We start from the raw sequence: 12,370 nt of genomic DNA on the forward strand, positions 1-12,370 counted from the left end.
GCTGCCATGTAGAGAATAAAGTGTAGGAGAACATTTGTAGGAGAAACATGTGGAAATAGGGAGACCAATTAGAAGGCTATTGAAACAGCGTGGGTGAGAGCTGATGGTGAAGTGGTGATGAACCAGGGTGGTAGCAGTGGAGATGGTAAGAAGTGATCAGTCTCTCGATATTTGCGAGATTTGATTTGAAGCTACAGCTAACAGGGATTGGCTGACAAACCAAATGTAGGATATATGAGAAAAAGATAAGTCAAGGTTGACTCCAAGATATTTTGGCCTGACCAACTAGCGCCATTTACTAAAGTGGGGAATACTGGGCAAAAATCAGGTTTGGAGCGGAAAGCACGCACTCTCTTTTGGGCATATTAGGCTAGAGGTGCCTATTAAACATCCAAAACAGAGACATCAACTAGGTGGCTAGATAGCTGATTCTAGAGTTTATGCAAGAGAGTAGAACTGGATCTATAAATTTGGAAAATATCAGTGTACAGTTGCTACTGAAAGCCATGGGACTGGATGAGATCACACAGCTAGAGAGGGAGGATAGAGAAGAGAAGAGATTGGGGAAAGGAAAGGGTCCAGCCAGCAGCCTAAAAAGAGACAAATGAGGTTGGGGGAACCCAGGAGAGTGGGTGCTCCAGAGCCGTTAGCTGGCCACATGCTGCTGTAAGATCAACAAGATAAGGACTGAGAAATGATTGCTAGATTAGACCACCAGTGGTACAATTGATAGAGTAGATGTTGGTGACCTTGACAACAATGGATTCCACAAGGTGATGGGGACAAAAGCTTTGATGTAGTAATTCCAAGCACCAATGGAGATGAGGAAGTAGAGATGGGAGCAGAGAAGTTGGGTGGTAGCTGAAAGGAATGTAGCATCAAGGGAAGTTCTGTTCATTTTGTCACATATTTTCAGATACGAACTCACTCTGTTGTACAGGCTGGAGTGCAGTGGCACGAACATGGCTCACTGCAGCCCCAACCCCGTGGCTCAAGCAATCCTCCCACGTCAGCCTCCTGAGTTCCTGGTACTACAGGCATGCACCACCACACCCGGCTAATTTTCTTTTTAATTTTTAGTAGAAACGAGGTTTTGCTATATTACCCAGGCTGGTCTCAAATTCCTGGACTCAAGTGATCCTCCTGCCTTGGCCTCCCAAAGTGATGGGATTATAGACATGAGCCACCCAGTCCGGCCTGTTTGTTTTTCAATGGGAGTTATTACAGCACATCGTATACTGATAAGAATAATCCAGGAGACAGTGAAAAACTGATGATGTAGGAGAGAACAGAATAATTTCAAGAGCAAAGTCCCTGACCGGGGAGATAGGACAGGGAAGCTAGTGCACAAATAGGGGAGATACATAGGATCACAGCGAGCACATTCATTTCAATGGGAGGGAAGGTGGAGGATGTGGGGAAAGCTACAGGTAGATTGACAGATTTAGTAAATGGAGGATGGGGAAGTTCTCTTCTGCCTATTCCCATTTTCTCCATGAAACAATAGCCAAAGATGTCAACTAGAAGTGAAGATTTGGGGTGTGGTATTGGTTTGAAGAGAGGAGCAGGTAAGTGGAAAGGTCAGTTAACTACAAGATTGTGGTAGGATTGCTGGCAGTGTTAAGGGCCTGCTTGAGATCTGTGCTCTGTATAAAATAATCTTCAAAGTCAAAACCTTGATTGTCTTTTTCTTCTCTTTCTGTGGTCCAGCCTCTGTAAAGGCACCAAGGTCTACGTCTTGCTACAGTTAGTTGGTATATCAAGGAGTCATTTGGTAATTATTTTGTTTATTATGCATTAATGTACATCAACACTTATTTATACATTAATTCATTCAATCGATCATATTTATTGAGTGCCAGGCACCATTTTAGGTACTGGGGTTATAGCAGTGAGCAAAGCAGGTCTTTGCCCTCAGGGAACTTGTCATCTACATCTTTAAAAACCTGAGGCCCAGCACAGTGGCTCACACAGTGGCTCCCAGCACTTTGGGAAGCTGAGGCTGGAGGAACTCTTCAGGCTAGGACTTTGAGATCAGCCTAGGCAACATAGTAAGACCTCATCTTTACTAAAAATTTTTTAAAAATTTGCCAGGCATGGTGGTGTGCACCTGTAGTCCCAACTACTTGAGAGGCTGAGGCAGGAGGATCACTTGAACTCAGAAGTTCGAGGTTGCAGTGAGCTGTGATGATACCACTGCACCCCAACCTGAGTGACAGAGTGAGAGTGAGACCCTATCTCTAAAAAAAAAAAAAAAAAAAAAAAAAAAAAACCCTCATCTTTGTTAAACATAATGAAAACCAATTAGGAAGGGGAAGTTTCCATATTTAAGTATTCAAAACTGGAGTCACTTAAATCCTTAGAAAGAAGACTGTTAAGGCCGCATGACAGATTGGGCCCAGCAAAAGAATCAAGAAAATGCGGAGATCTGGCCTGCCACAGGCAGTGCCTCTTTATTTCTTTCCCACTAGTGCTGGGCTGGCTCAATGGAATTCCCACCAAGTGCAGCAGACAGAGGAGTAATCTGCTGGAATTTTTGTCTCTGGTGTCAGAGCAAGGATTCATCATTATCTCCAGAAGAGCTGAATTAATTAACCATCATAACAAAGCAGGGTCTGCTGCATCCAAATTCTCAGGACTGCATAAACCCTAGAAGACACAACTTCCTTTGAACTTATGAATACGCCCAAAAGGCAAACAGAGCATACACTAAAAAGAGCTTAATCACTGACCGAGTATCCTCATTTCATCTTCCTTTCTTTCTGACCTATTTTGGCCTTTTCTTTTTTTATTTTTTTCTTCTTTTCTCATTAATTTTCATCTGCTTTTCATTTTCTATTGAAGTAAAGTCTTCTAAAACTACTGGCTCAGGAAGCCCCCATCAAATCGACCATAGGCAGTGATCCCTGGGACTCTGGGAAGAAAGTTGGCTTTAATTTAAAGCAGTGTTTCCTTCTGCTTTAAACTAAAGCACATAGATATGGGGCACATAGATATGAGAAGAAGGATGGAGTGAGGGCATGGACTGTGAGTTGACTCCAGGGAGAGATTTGGGTCCTTTGTTGGTAACCTCAGACTTCCCAGCTCTGTTACAAAAAGCAAGAATAAAGTGCTGTTTATTGGATCTAGAAAAAAAATCAGGAATGGAGTGGATGAGCTTTGTGCTCTATTCTTTTGCATTAGCAGACACGTCTAACTTGTTTCAGAAAGGGAATATTAACCCGGGTGTGGTGGCGCACATCTGTAGTCCCAGCTACTCAGGAGGCTGAGGCGGGAGGATCACTTGAGCCCAGGAGTTTGAGGCTGCTGTGAGCTGTGATTGCGCCACTACACTCCAGCCTGGGTGACAGCGTGAGACCCTGTCTCTAAAAAAAGGGGAAGTAGGGGAATATTAGAACATGACTGCGTTGGGTTTGTGTGTGTGTTTGTGTTTTAACTATCACAAGCAGCATGACCCCAAGCCATAACCTTTCTGTCCAGTAGGTGTCAGCCACGCACAGCCTTTCTCTTTCTAAATCCATCGTAAGAAAACAGCCTTTCTTTTTTTTTTTTTTTTTTTTTTTTTTTTATTTTTTATTATACTTTAGGGTTTTAGGGTACATGTGCACAATGTGCAGGTTTGTTACATATGTATCCATGTGCCATGTTGATTTCCTGTACCCATTAACTCGTCATTTAGCATTAGGTGTATCTCCTAATGCTGTCCCTCCCCCCTCCCCCCACCCCACAACAGTCCCCGGAGTGTGATGTTCCCCTTCCTGTGTCCATGAGTTCTCATTGTTCAATTCCCACCTATGAGTGAGAACATGCGGTGTTTGGTTTTTTGTCCTTGCGATAGTTTACTGAGAATGATGTTTTCCAGTTTCATCCATGTCCCTACAAAGGACACGAACTCATCATTTTTTATGGCTGCATAGTATTCCATGGTGTATATGTGCCACATTTTCTTAATCCAGTCTATCGTTGTTGGACATTTGGGTTGGTTCCAACTCTTTGCTATTGTGAATAGTGCCGCAATAAACATACGTGTGCATGTGTCTTTATAGCAGCATGATTTATAGTCCTTTGGGTATATACCCAGTAATGGGATGGCTGGGTCAAATGGTATTTCTAGTTCGAGATCCCTGAGGAATCGCCACACTGACTTCCACAATGGTTGAACTAGTTTACAGTCCCACCAACAGTGTAAAAGTGTTCCTATTTCTCCACATCCTCTCCAGCACCTGTTGTTTCCTGATTTTTTAATGATGGCCATTCTAACTGGTGTGAGATGGTATCTCACTGTGGTTTTGATTTGCATTTCTCTGATGGCCAGTGATGATGAGCATTTCTTCATGTGTTTTTTGGCTGCATAAATGTCTTCTTTTGAGAAGTGTCTGTTCGTGTCCTCTGCCCACTTTTTGATGGGGTTGTTTGTTTTTTTCTTGTAAATTTGTTTGAGTTCATTGTAGATTCTGGATATTAGCCCTTTGTCAGATGAGTAGGTTGCAAAAATTTTCTCCCATTGTGTAGGTTGCCTGTTCACTCTGATGATAGTTTCTTTTGCTGTGCAGAAGCTCTTTAGTTTAATGAGATCCCATTTGTCGATTTTGGCTTTTGTTGCCATTGCTTTTGGTGTTTTAGACATGAAGTCCTTGCCCACGCCTATGTCCTGAATGGTATTGCCTAGGTTTTCTTGTAGGATTTTAATGGTTTTAGGTCTAACATATAAGTCTTTAATCCATCTTGAATTAATTTTTGTATAAGGTGAAAACAGCCTTTCATCCATAATTTTCCCTAGTTAAAAGGATCAATTTCTTCTGATCTGAAGCATGCAAAACTGAAACAGTGGCTCCGATATTGGAAACAGAATTGTACTACGTACTTGGGATATGGCCACATTGAGGACTGTGCAAAGGGGGTGACAAATGTTGGGGGGGCCCAGGTGAAGTCCTGTGGATCTCACTCAGCAGGTGAGTGTTAGGATCAAGGTGAGTTTCTAAAAGGCACAATTAAGACACCAAAGCAAAAACACAGAGTTTCCCTCAGGTGAAAGAAGTCGAGGCTTCGACCAGTAGCTATAGCGTCCTGAAAAAGTGCTCAGTGTAAACTATCAATCTCCCATTTGCCCTTGAATAGACTGTCTTGTTTTTTACCTCAGATAAAATATGTCTTTAAGCCTCAGGTTTCTAATTTTTAAAATCTTTAAAATAACTGCGTCGTCTGCCCAAGATACTACATGACGAGGAAAAAAATTGAGATGTTGTTCAGAAAACCATTTGTAGGCTATAAAGCACTACTTAAACATAGAGAATAGAATAAAAATATAAAGGCAAATGCAGAATAGAGTAATCCCAGCAATTTGGGAGGCCGAGGCTGGTGGATCACGAGGTTAGGAGTTCAAGATGAGCCTAACCAACAGGGTGAAACCCCGTCTCTACTAAAAACACAAAAATTAGCCAGGCATGGTGGCAGGTGCCTGTAATCCCAGCTACTTAGGAGGCTGAGGCAGGAGAATCGCTTGAACCTAGGAGCCAGAGGTTGCAGTGAGCCGAAAGCTGAGATCGCACCACTGCACTCCAGCCAGAGCAACAGAGCGAGACTCAGTCTCAAAAAAAAAAAAAAAAAGCTCAAAATTTAATAAACATTAGTTTGTAATTGTTTTTTTTTAACATTTCTTTTTTTTTCATTTTTTGAGATGGAGTCTCGCTCTGTTGCCCAGGCTGGAGTGCGGTGGCTCGATCTTGGCTCACTGCAAGCTCCGCCTCCCGGGTTCATGTCATTCTCCTGCCTCAGCCTCCTGAGTAGCTGGGACTACAGGCGCCCACTACCACGCCCGGCTAATTTTTTGTAGAGCCGGGGTTTCACCGGGTTAGCCAGGATGGTCTCGATCTTCTGACCTCGTGATCCGCCCGCCTCAGCCTCCCAAAGTGCTGGGATTACAGGCTTGAGCCACCATGCCCGGCCTTTAGTTTGTAATTTTTTACAGATTTTTGTCAACATATGACACCAAGGCTTTTCTTTCTCTCTTGTGTTCAATGTTAGTCACATGGAATTTTGACACACTTAAGAGTTTATGTTACAAAAACATTCCAATCTAAAGAGAGGCACTTGATATAATGATCCCTTTGAAAGTGGGGAGATTCCTTTCCTAGCTTTGTTTGTTTGTTTGTTTGTTTTGGTTTGGTTTTTTTAAAGACAGGTTCTCACTTTGCCACCCAGGCTGGAGTGCAGTGGTGCGATCTTGGCTCATTGCAGCCTCAACCTCCCGGGCTCACACGATCCTCCCACCTCAGCCTCCTGAGTAGCTGGGACTACAGGCATGAGCCACCACACCCAGCTAATTTTTGTAGAGATGGGGTTTCACCACATTGCCCAGTCTGGTCTTGAACCCCTGAGCTCAAGCACTCCACCTGCTTCGGCCTCCCAAAGTGCTGGAATTACAGGCATGAGCCACCATGCCCAGCGCCTTTCCTGGATATTACATCGCACCAGTAATCGATGGTAATAAGCCACTTATAAATTCCAAGTGCTAAAGAAATAGAAATACTAATCTTTAGCAACTCTTCCTTTCCAACGTGTGCACCTAGTACCACTGTATTCCAAGAATGTATTTGATCCCATAACCCCCTTAGCTTCTTAGTTCATAATTTGAGAGGGCTAAAGCTTACCATATAGTTATCAGTTTGCACTGGTTTTAGCAAGAGACCTCAAATTTATCACATTCATGTTTTATCCCACATTAAGTCTGCATCATATAAATTAGAACTACCAAATATTACTGAAAGAACTCACATTTGAGAAGCAGAAACATTATTTGTTTTATACGGTGATGTTGAAATCGGAGCAGAAGTCTTCAAATCTGAATGTTTACAAATGAATCTATCAAATTTTCCCTCAGTGTTTTCTAAGATTGTTAGGAAAGGCTAGAGGCAAATTCAACATTTTTTCATTTCCCATGACTCATTCCCTCCCATGGAGTTTTGTGCTATATATTCCCTGCCTTGTCTGGTTTTTTTTTGTATGTTTGTTGTTTTTTTTTTTGCTGAGTCTTTCAATTTGCTGTATCTTGAACCAGCAAAAGGAGGAGAGGAAGTTCCTCCCAACCTTTGAAACCTCTTAATACTTGCTGAGTGATCAAGGGGAGCAGATGACTGCTGATTGGACTTTACCCCATTTGAAAAAGCTTTCGCTACGATAGCTCAACCAACCTCATTTTAAGGAATTAAGTATTTATTTTCCTTAAAACCCAAAATCTTTTGGAACATTTTCCAGAAAGTGAGGCCAAATTTCTGTAGTTAGGGGTCAGTTTGGGGGAACTTTATTTTTTAGGCCCACTTTAAAATTAAATAATTTTGCATAATATATTTAATAAGGCTAAAAATAACTATTTTAGACTTATAGTGTTGTCCACTATATTGCTTCATGCTGTTTTTTCAAAATACTTTACAATTATAAATAGACATTGTTGCTCTCACCTTAAGGCAGCAGTTTCTGAGTGAAATTCTTCAAAAAAGTAGAGGCATCATTTCAATATGGTAATAAGCTAGTTATTCTAACATCAACAAGTCTGTTTCATGATCAGCGATGTACTGATAATTCCCCATGTGTGCTTTTCAAATAGTTTATAAGTGCAAAAATATTGGAAGTTGCAGGACCAGGGTTTGAGTCATTTTTTTCATGTTTCAGCCAGCCCTAAATAAGAGCTGTGAACAACAAGGCTACCTGGTAATTTTGTTTTTTATCTTTTTGTATGTGCATGTGGTTTTTCTGGCTTTTTGTTTCATTTTGTTTTTGAGACAGGGTCTTGCTCTACCTCCCAGGCTGGAGTGCAGTGGCGTCATCATAGCTCACTGCAGCCTTCACCTCCTGGGCTCAAGCAATCCTCCAGCCTCAGCCTCCTGAGTAGCTAAGACTACAGGCCTGCACCACTGCACCCGGCTAATTTTAAATTTTTTAGTAGACGGGGTCTCGCTCTGTTGCACAGGCTGGTCTCAAACTCCTGGGCTCACGTGATCCTCCCCTCTCAGCCTCCTAAAGTGCTGGGATTACAGGCGTAAGCCACCGCGCCTGGCGATTTTGTTTCCTCTGTACTCTTCGTAGCTCACAATTACGCTGAAAGAACCTTTTTCCCATTGTTTTCATTGGAAAACATGTTTCATTGTTTCATTCCCATTTTTCCCTTCCATTTCCCTCCCCCACCCGTCGATTCCCCCTATTTTTAGGAAACTCGAAGATGATGTCCCTTCAACATTCTCTCCTGTACTCTCAAATGATCCAGTCCTAAATATTTTTTAACACATTGGCTAGTTTATTTCTGATGGCATTAAAAGTATCTGCACAACTGTTCCCTTATTTATAAAGCTCACAGATGCTGTATGACCTGTAACATTATACTAGCTAATGAGCTCTCCCGGAACAGTTGACGTGGAAGGAGTTTACTTCCACTTGGTTGCAAGGAGAAAGATGGAGAAAGCGAGAGACGATTGCAAAAAGAAATAACTTAGTCCATTTTCTCAGTGCTGTTTGGGGGCTCTGTGCTAATACTTAAATTGCAGAGGAGGGAGGAGACGGGACTGAGGATGGAGGGGAGCAGAGGAGGCAGGGGCGGAGCCTCGGCGGGCGAATAAAACCCCTCGCTAAAGAGAAGCACGCTAGTGTGTGGAGAAGCCACTCTCCCGAAAGCCAGGGGGATGGGGCCGGCTGTGCAGTAGAACGGGGATCGAAAAGAGGACAACAAGGGCACGAAGACCAGCGAGAAAGAAGGGGACATCTGGGAAAGGCGGAAGCAGAAGACGGGGAAAGGAAAAGAAACCCATAGCAGGTGGAAACCAGATCTAGAGCAACACGGTCAGGTCCCCAGTTTTTTTTTCTAGAAGAGAAGAAAGTACCTGAGGATTGCTCTTTTTTCCTACCGTTAATGAAAACTACTTTTGTCTTCATCATAAAAGAAAAAACTAAGGGGAGGTAAAGGCAATCTCCTGTTTTATTAGGGGGAGAGGTGAAGGGAAATCCAGGCTCTCTTTCTGAATAAGCCACTGCCTGGTGCACAGAGCAGAACCATCCTGGTTTCTGAACACACATCCCTTTCAGCAGAATTCCAGCCGGAGTCGCTGGCACAGTTCTATTTTTATATTTAAATGTATGTCTCCCCTGGCCTTTTTTTTTTTTTTTTTTTTTTTTTTTTTTTAGCAACACTTTTCTTGTTTGTCAACACGAGTGATCAGAAAGTGTGAATACGGAGTAGGAATATTTTTCGTTTTCTCTTTTATCTGCTTGCCTTTTTTCAGAGGGTAGGAGTGGTTCCTATTTCGGAAAAGGGCGTTCTAATTCAAAGCTCTCTCCCAATATATTTACACGAATACGCATTTAGAAAGGGAGGCAGCTTTTGAGGTTGCAATCCTACCGAGAAGGATGGAAGAAGGAGCCAGGCACCGAAACAACACCGAAAAGAAACACTCAGGTGGGGGCGAGTCGGACGCCAGCCCCGAGGCTGGTTCCGGAGGGGGCGGAGTAGCCCTGAAGAAAGAGATCGGATTGGTCAGTGCCTGTGGTATCATCGTAGGTGAGTTCCATTCCTCCCCGCCGACCCTTCCTCTCCCCTCTAGTGGTCCTCCTGTGAGGTCTTAACCCTTCGAAAGCATTATTGTTCTTCCTATTCCTTAGAAAAGGTTGTCAGTCACCTGAGCTGTAACCCACCTCCACTGGTCAAGTTTGAGAGGCATAGGAAATACATCATATATCTTTTCCTCCAAACCGGGCAAAGATTCTGCCCAGTGTTCGTAGAATGGAGCAAATCGTGGTCAGAAACCCGGCTGATGATTAGCATTGCCTGGGAACTCCTTAAAAATACAGGTCCTGGTCTCTATACTTGGAGGTTCTAGTTCAATAGGTTTAAGGAGGGACTGAGGGACCTGAACAAGTTTTTATGCAGCTATTATTCCCAGGCTGAGGATGGGCTTTTAAGGTATATTTGGTAGCTATTTTGCTGTTTTATGTTAAATGAAACTATGGGATAGGTATTAAAAATAGCAACAGCAATGCCCTGCCTTTTTATTTTAGCGTTTTCCACCTTATGCAGCACTTTTACTGTGTGAAGTAGCTGTGACAGGGCTGTTATTCCCATTTCACAGATGGGGAAGTTATGGAAGAAAAGAGGGGACAGATTGTACCTCTCGGTAAGTGGAGAGTTTGCAGTTTCTCCAGTTGCCTGGTGGGGTCCACCTGTTTCTTAACAGCCACGGAGGACCCGGTGAGGCTCTCAGAGGGAATCAGGAGTAACTAGAATGTGGAGTTGAGGAGGAACTGATGGGTAAAATATGTGTCCTAGCTGGGAGGTGCTGAAGGTGGGGAACCTGGGTGGCCCCAGGAGTGCCAGTGCAGGCCACTCAGACCCCCTGAATGTACTTTGCAGGGCAGGAGTCCCAAATACAGCTTCCTCTCTAGACAGCACATCCTCTTTCCAGAGAAGCCTTGGAGATGGATGGCAGGCAATAGCCCACTATTCCTGCCCTCACTTCAGAGTGAGAGATTGTTCTGCTATCTTTGGTAGAGGGCTTTACTTTCTTCCCAGAAAAAGGAGTGCAGGACGGTCAGGCATAGATATGCTTCTTTGTCATCTCTCCAGAGTTCCTTTATGAAAGCTCGTTGTGTCCGGGTGCCCCTGAACCAGTTTCTCTGGCTGACGCCATGTTCTATGTAATAGCTCAGAGATATTTTGGCATCTGAGCAATAGTGACACTGGAGAGCACTCTGGAAATCAGATAAAATCAGTACAGTATTCAGATAATCCTCTTCACCTCTACACCAGGAACTTCAGTGACCAAGCTCTCTTCAGTCTCTTTCTAAAATGAAATCCCATCCCCCCACCCCCCCAACTCCTCCCACCCCCTGGAATCCTATTTTATGTGATTCTCTGACTCTGGGAAGTTTTCCAGGCCACCTACAGTTATAAGAAAGATAATGTTATAAGAAAAATTATAGTCATGATCTGAATCTCTCTTTACTTTTTCTCATGACATTTTTATTTGCCTCTCCTTTACTTTATCTCAATTGCTCAAAAGAAATGAGAACAGCCAAGTATTCAGTATGTATAGCACATGCCAGTTTAAGGTCTATAAATAATCCAGAGGCCGATACCTCGTTCACCAATTTGACTGACAGAATTAAGCATTTTCCCCCTCTAGGAAGGTTCTGACTTATACACAGATGCGCACGCCCACAGGCATACAAGCACAATTAAACATCCTTCTTCCAGCCTCAGCCTGGCTCGCCCTTCCCAACATAGGTTCAGGTATTCTTTTTTTTTTTTTTGAGACGGAGTCTCACTCTGTCGCCCAGGCTGGAGTGCAGTGGCGCGATCTCGGCTCACTGCAAGTTCCACCCCCCGGGTTCGCCATTCTCCTGCTTCAGCCTCCCGAGTAGCTGGGACTGCAGGCGCCCGCCACCACGCCCGGCTAATTTTTTTTGTATTTTTAGTAGAGACGGGGTTTCACCGTGTTAGCCAGGATGGTCTCGATCTCCAGGTTCAGGTATTCAAGGGTAGAGAGTATTTTCCTATATACTGATGTTTTTGTCTCTTCCTTTAGCATCTTTTTCTAAGACTATGAAGAAATGGGAGTGTTCAGGTATAATAAGTACAATTTCTGTGGGTATATGTTACTACGGATTTGTCCACAACCTTATGGATGGTACTTCAATGGGAGAATAATCTCAAAGCTCCCCATGGTGGCATTACAGTAACAAGAATGGCAGCTCTGGTGTTCTGTGATGAAAAGAGATTCCAAATATGTGATTTCAGAGAAATTGGGATATTTTTGCAAAGCATGAGAATCCTTGTAGAGTTAATAGACACTATTCTACCCCAATTTAAGCTAGACACAAATTTCCCCTTTAAGATGATACAGGGGACAAAATCCATTCTGCTTCCCCTCCTGAGTTGCTGTTGAGTCACAGATGTGCTGAGGAACTGCCCTTTCCTCTTCTGGAGAAGTTTCTCAGTGGATGATCGTGATTCAAGTGTTTTCAAGACCAAATGCAAAAATAGAAATGGCATTTTCTGTGTAGATTTCAGGGATCTGGTGTTCAATGTCAACACTGCAGAAAAAAAGAGAACTAAACGGCAAAAAGAGGGCCGGGTGCGGTGGCTCATGCGTGTAATCCCAGCACTTTGGGAGGCCAAGGCGGGCGGATCACGAGGTCAGGAGATCAAGACCATCCTGGCTGACACGGTGAAACCTCGTCTCTACTAAAAATACAAAAAATTAGCCGGGCGTCGTGGCACACACCTGTAGTCCCAGCTACTTGTAAGGCTGAGGCAGGAGAATTGCTTGAACCCAGGAGGCAGAGGTTGCAGTGAGCCAAGGTTGCGCCACTCTACTCCAGCCTGGGT

At 43.5% G+C, this 12,370-nt stretch overlaps 1 protein-coding gene across 1 annotated transcript in view; it reads left to right on the forward strand.

Moving 5' to 3' along the window:
• The first annotated feature begins 8,474 nt into the window (after positions 1-8,474).
• Positions 8,475-12,370, forward strand: part of SLC7A8 (solute carrier family 7 member 8) — a 59,243-nt gene continuing 55,347 nt past the window's right edge. The window contains exon 1 of the mRNA XM_055291813.2: positions 8,475-9,544. Coding sequence (XP_055147788.1) covers positions 9,394-9,544 — 151 coding nt within the window. The 5' untranslated portion in view covers positions 8,475-9,393. The remainder of the gene's footprint in view (positions 9,545-12,370) is intronic.

The sequence above is a fragment of the Symphalangus syndactylus genome, chromosome 9, assembly GCF_028878055.3.
Source record: "Symphalangus syndactylus isolate Jambi chromosome 9, NHGRI_mSymSyn1-v2.1_pri, whole genome shotgun sequence".
NCBI lineage: Eukaryota > Metazoa > Chordata > Mammalia > Primates > Hylobatidae > Symphalangus > Symphalangus syndactylus.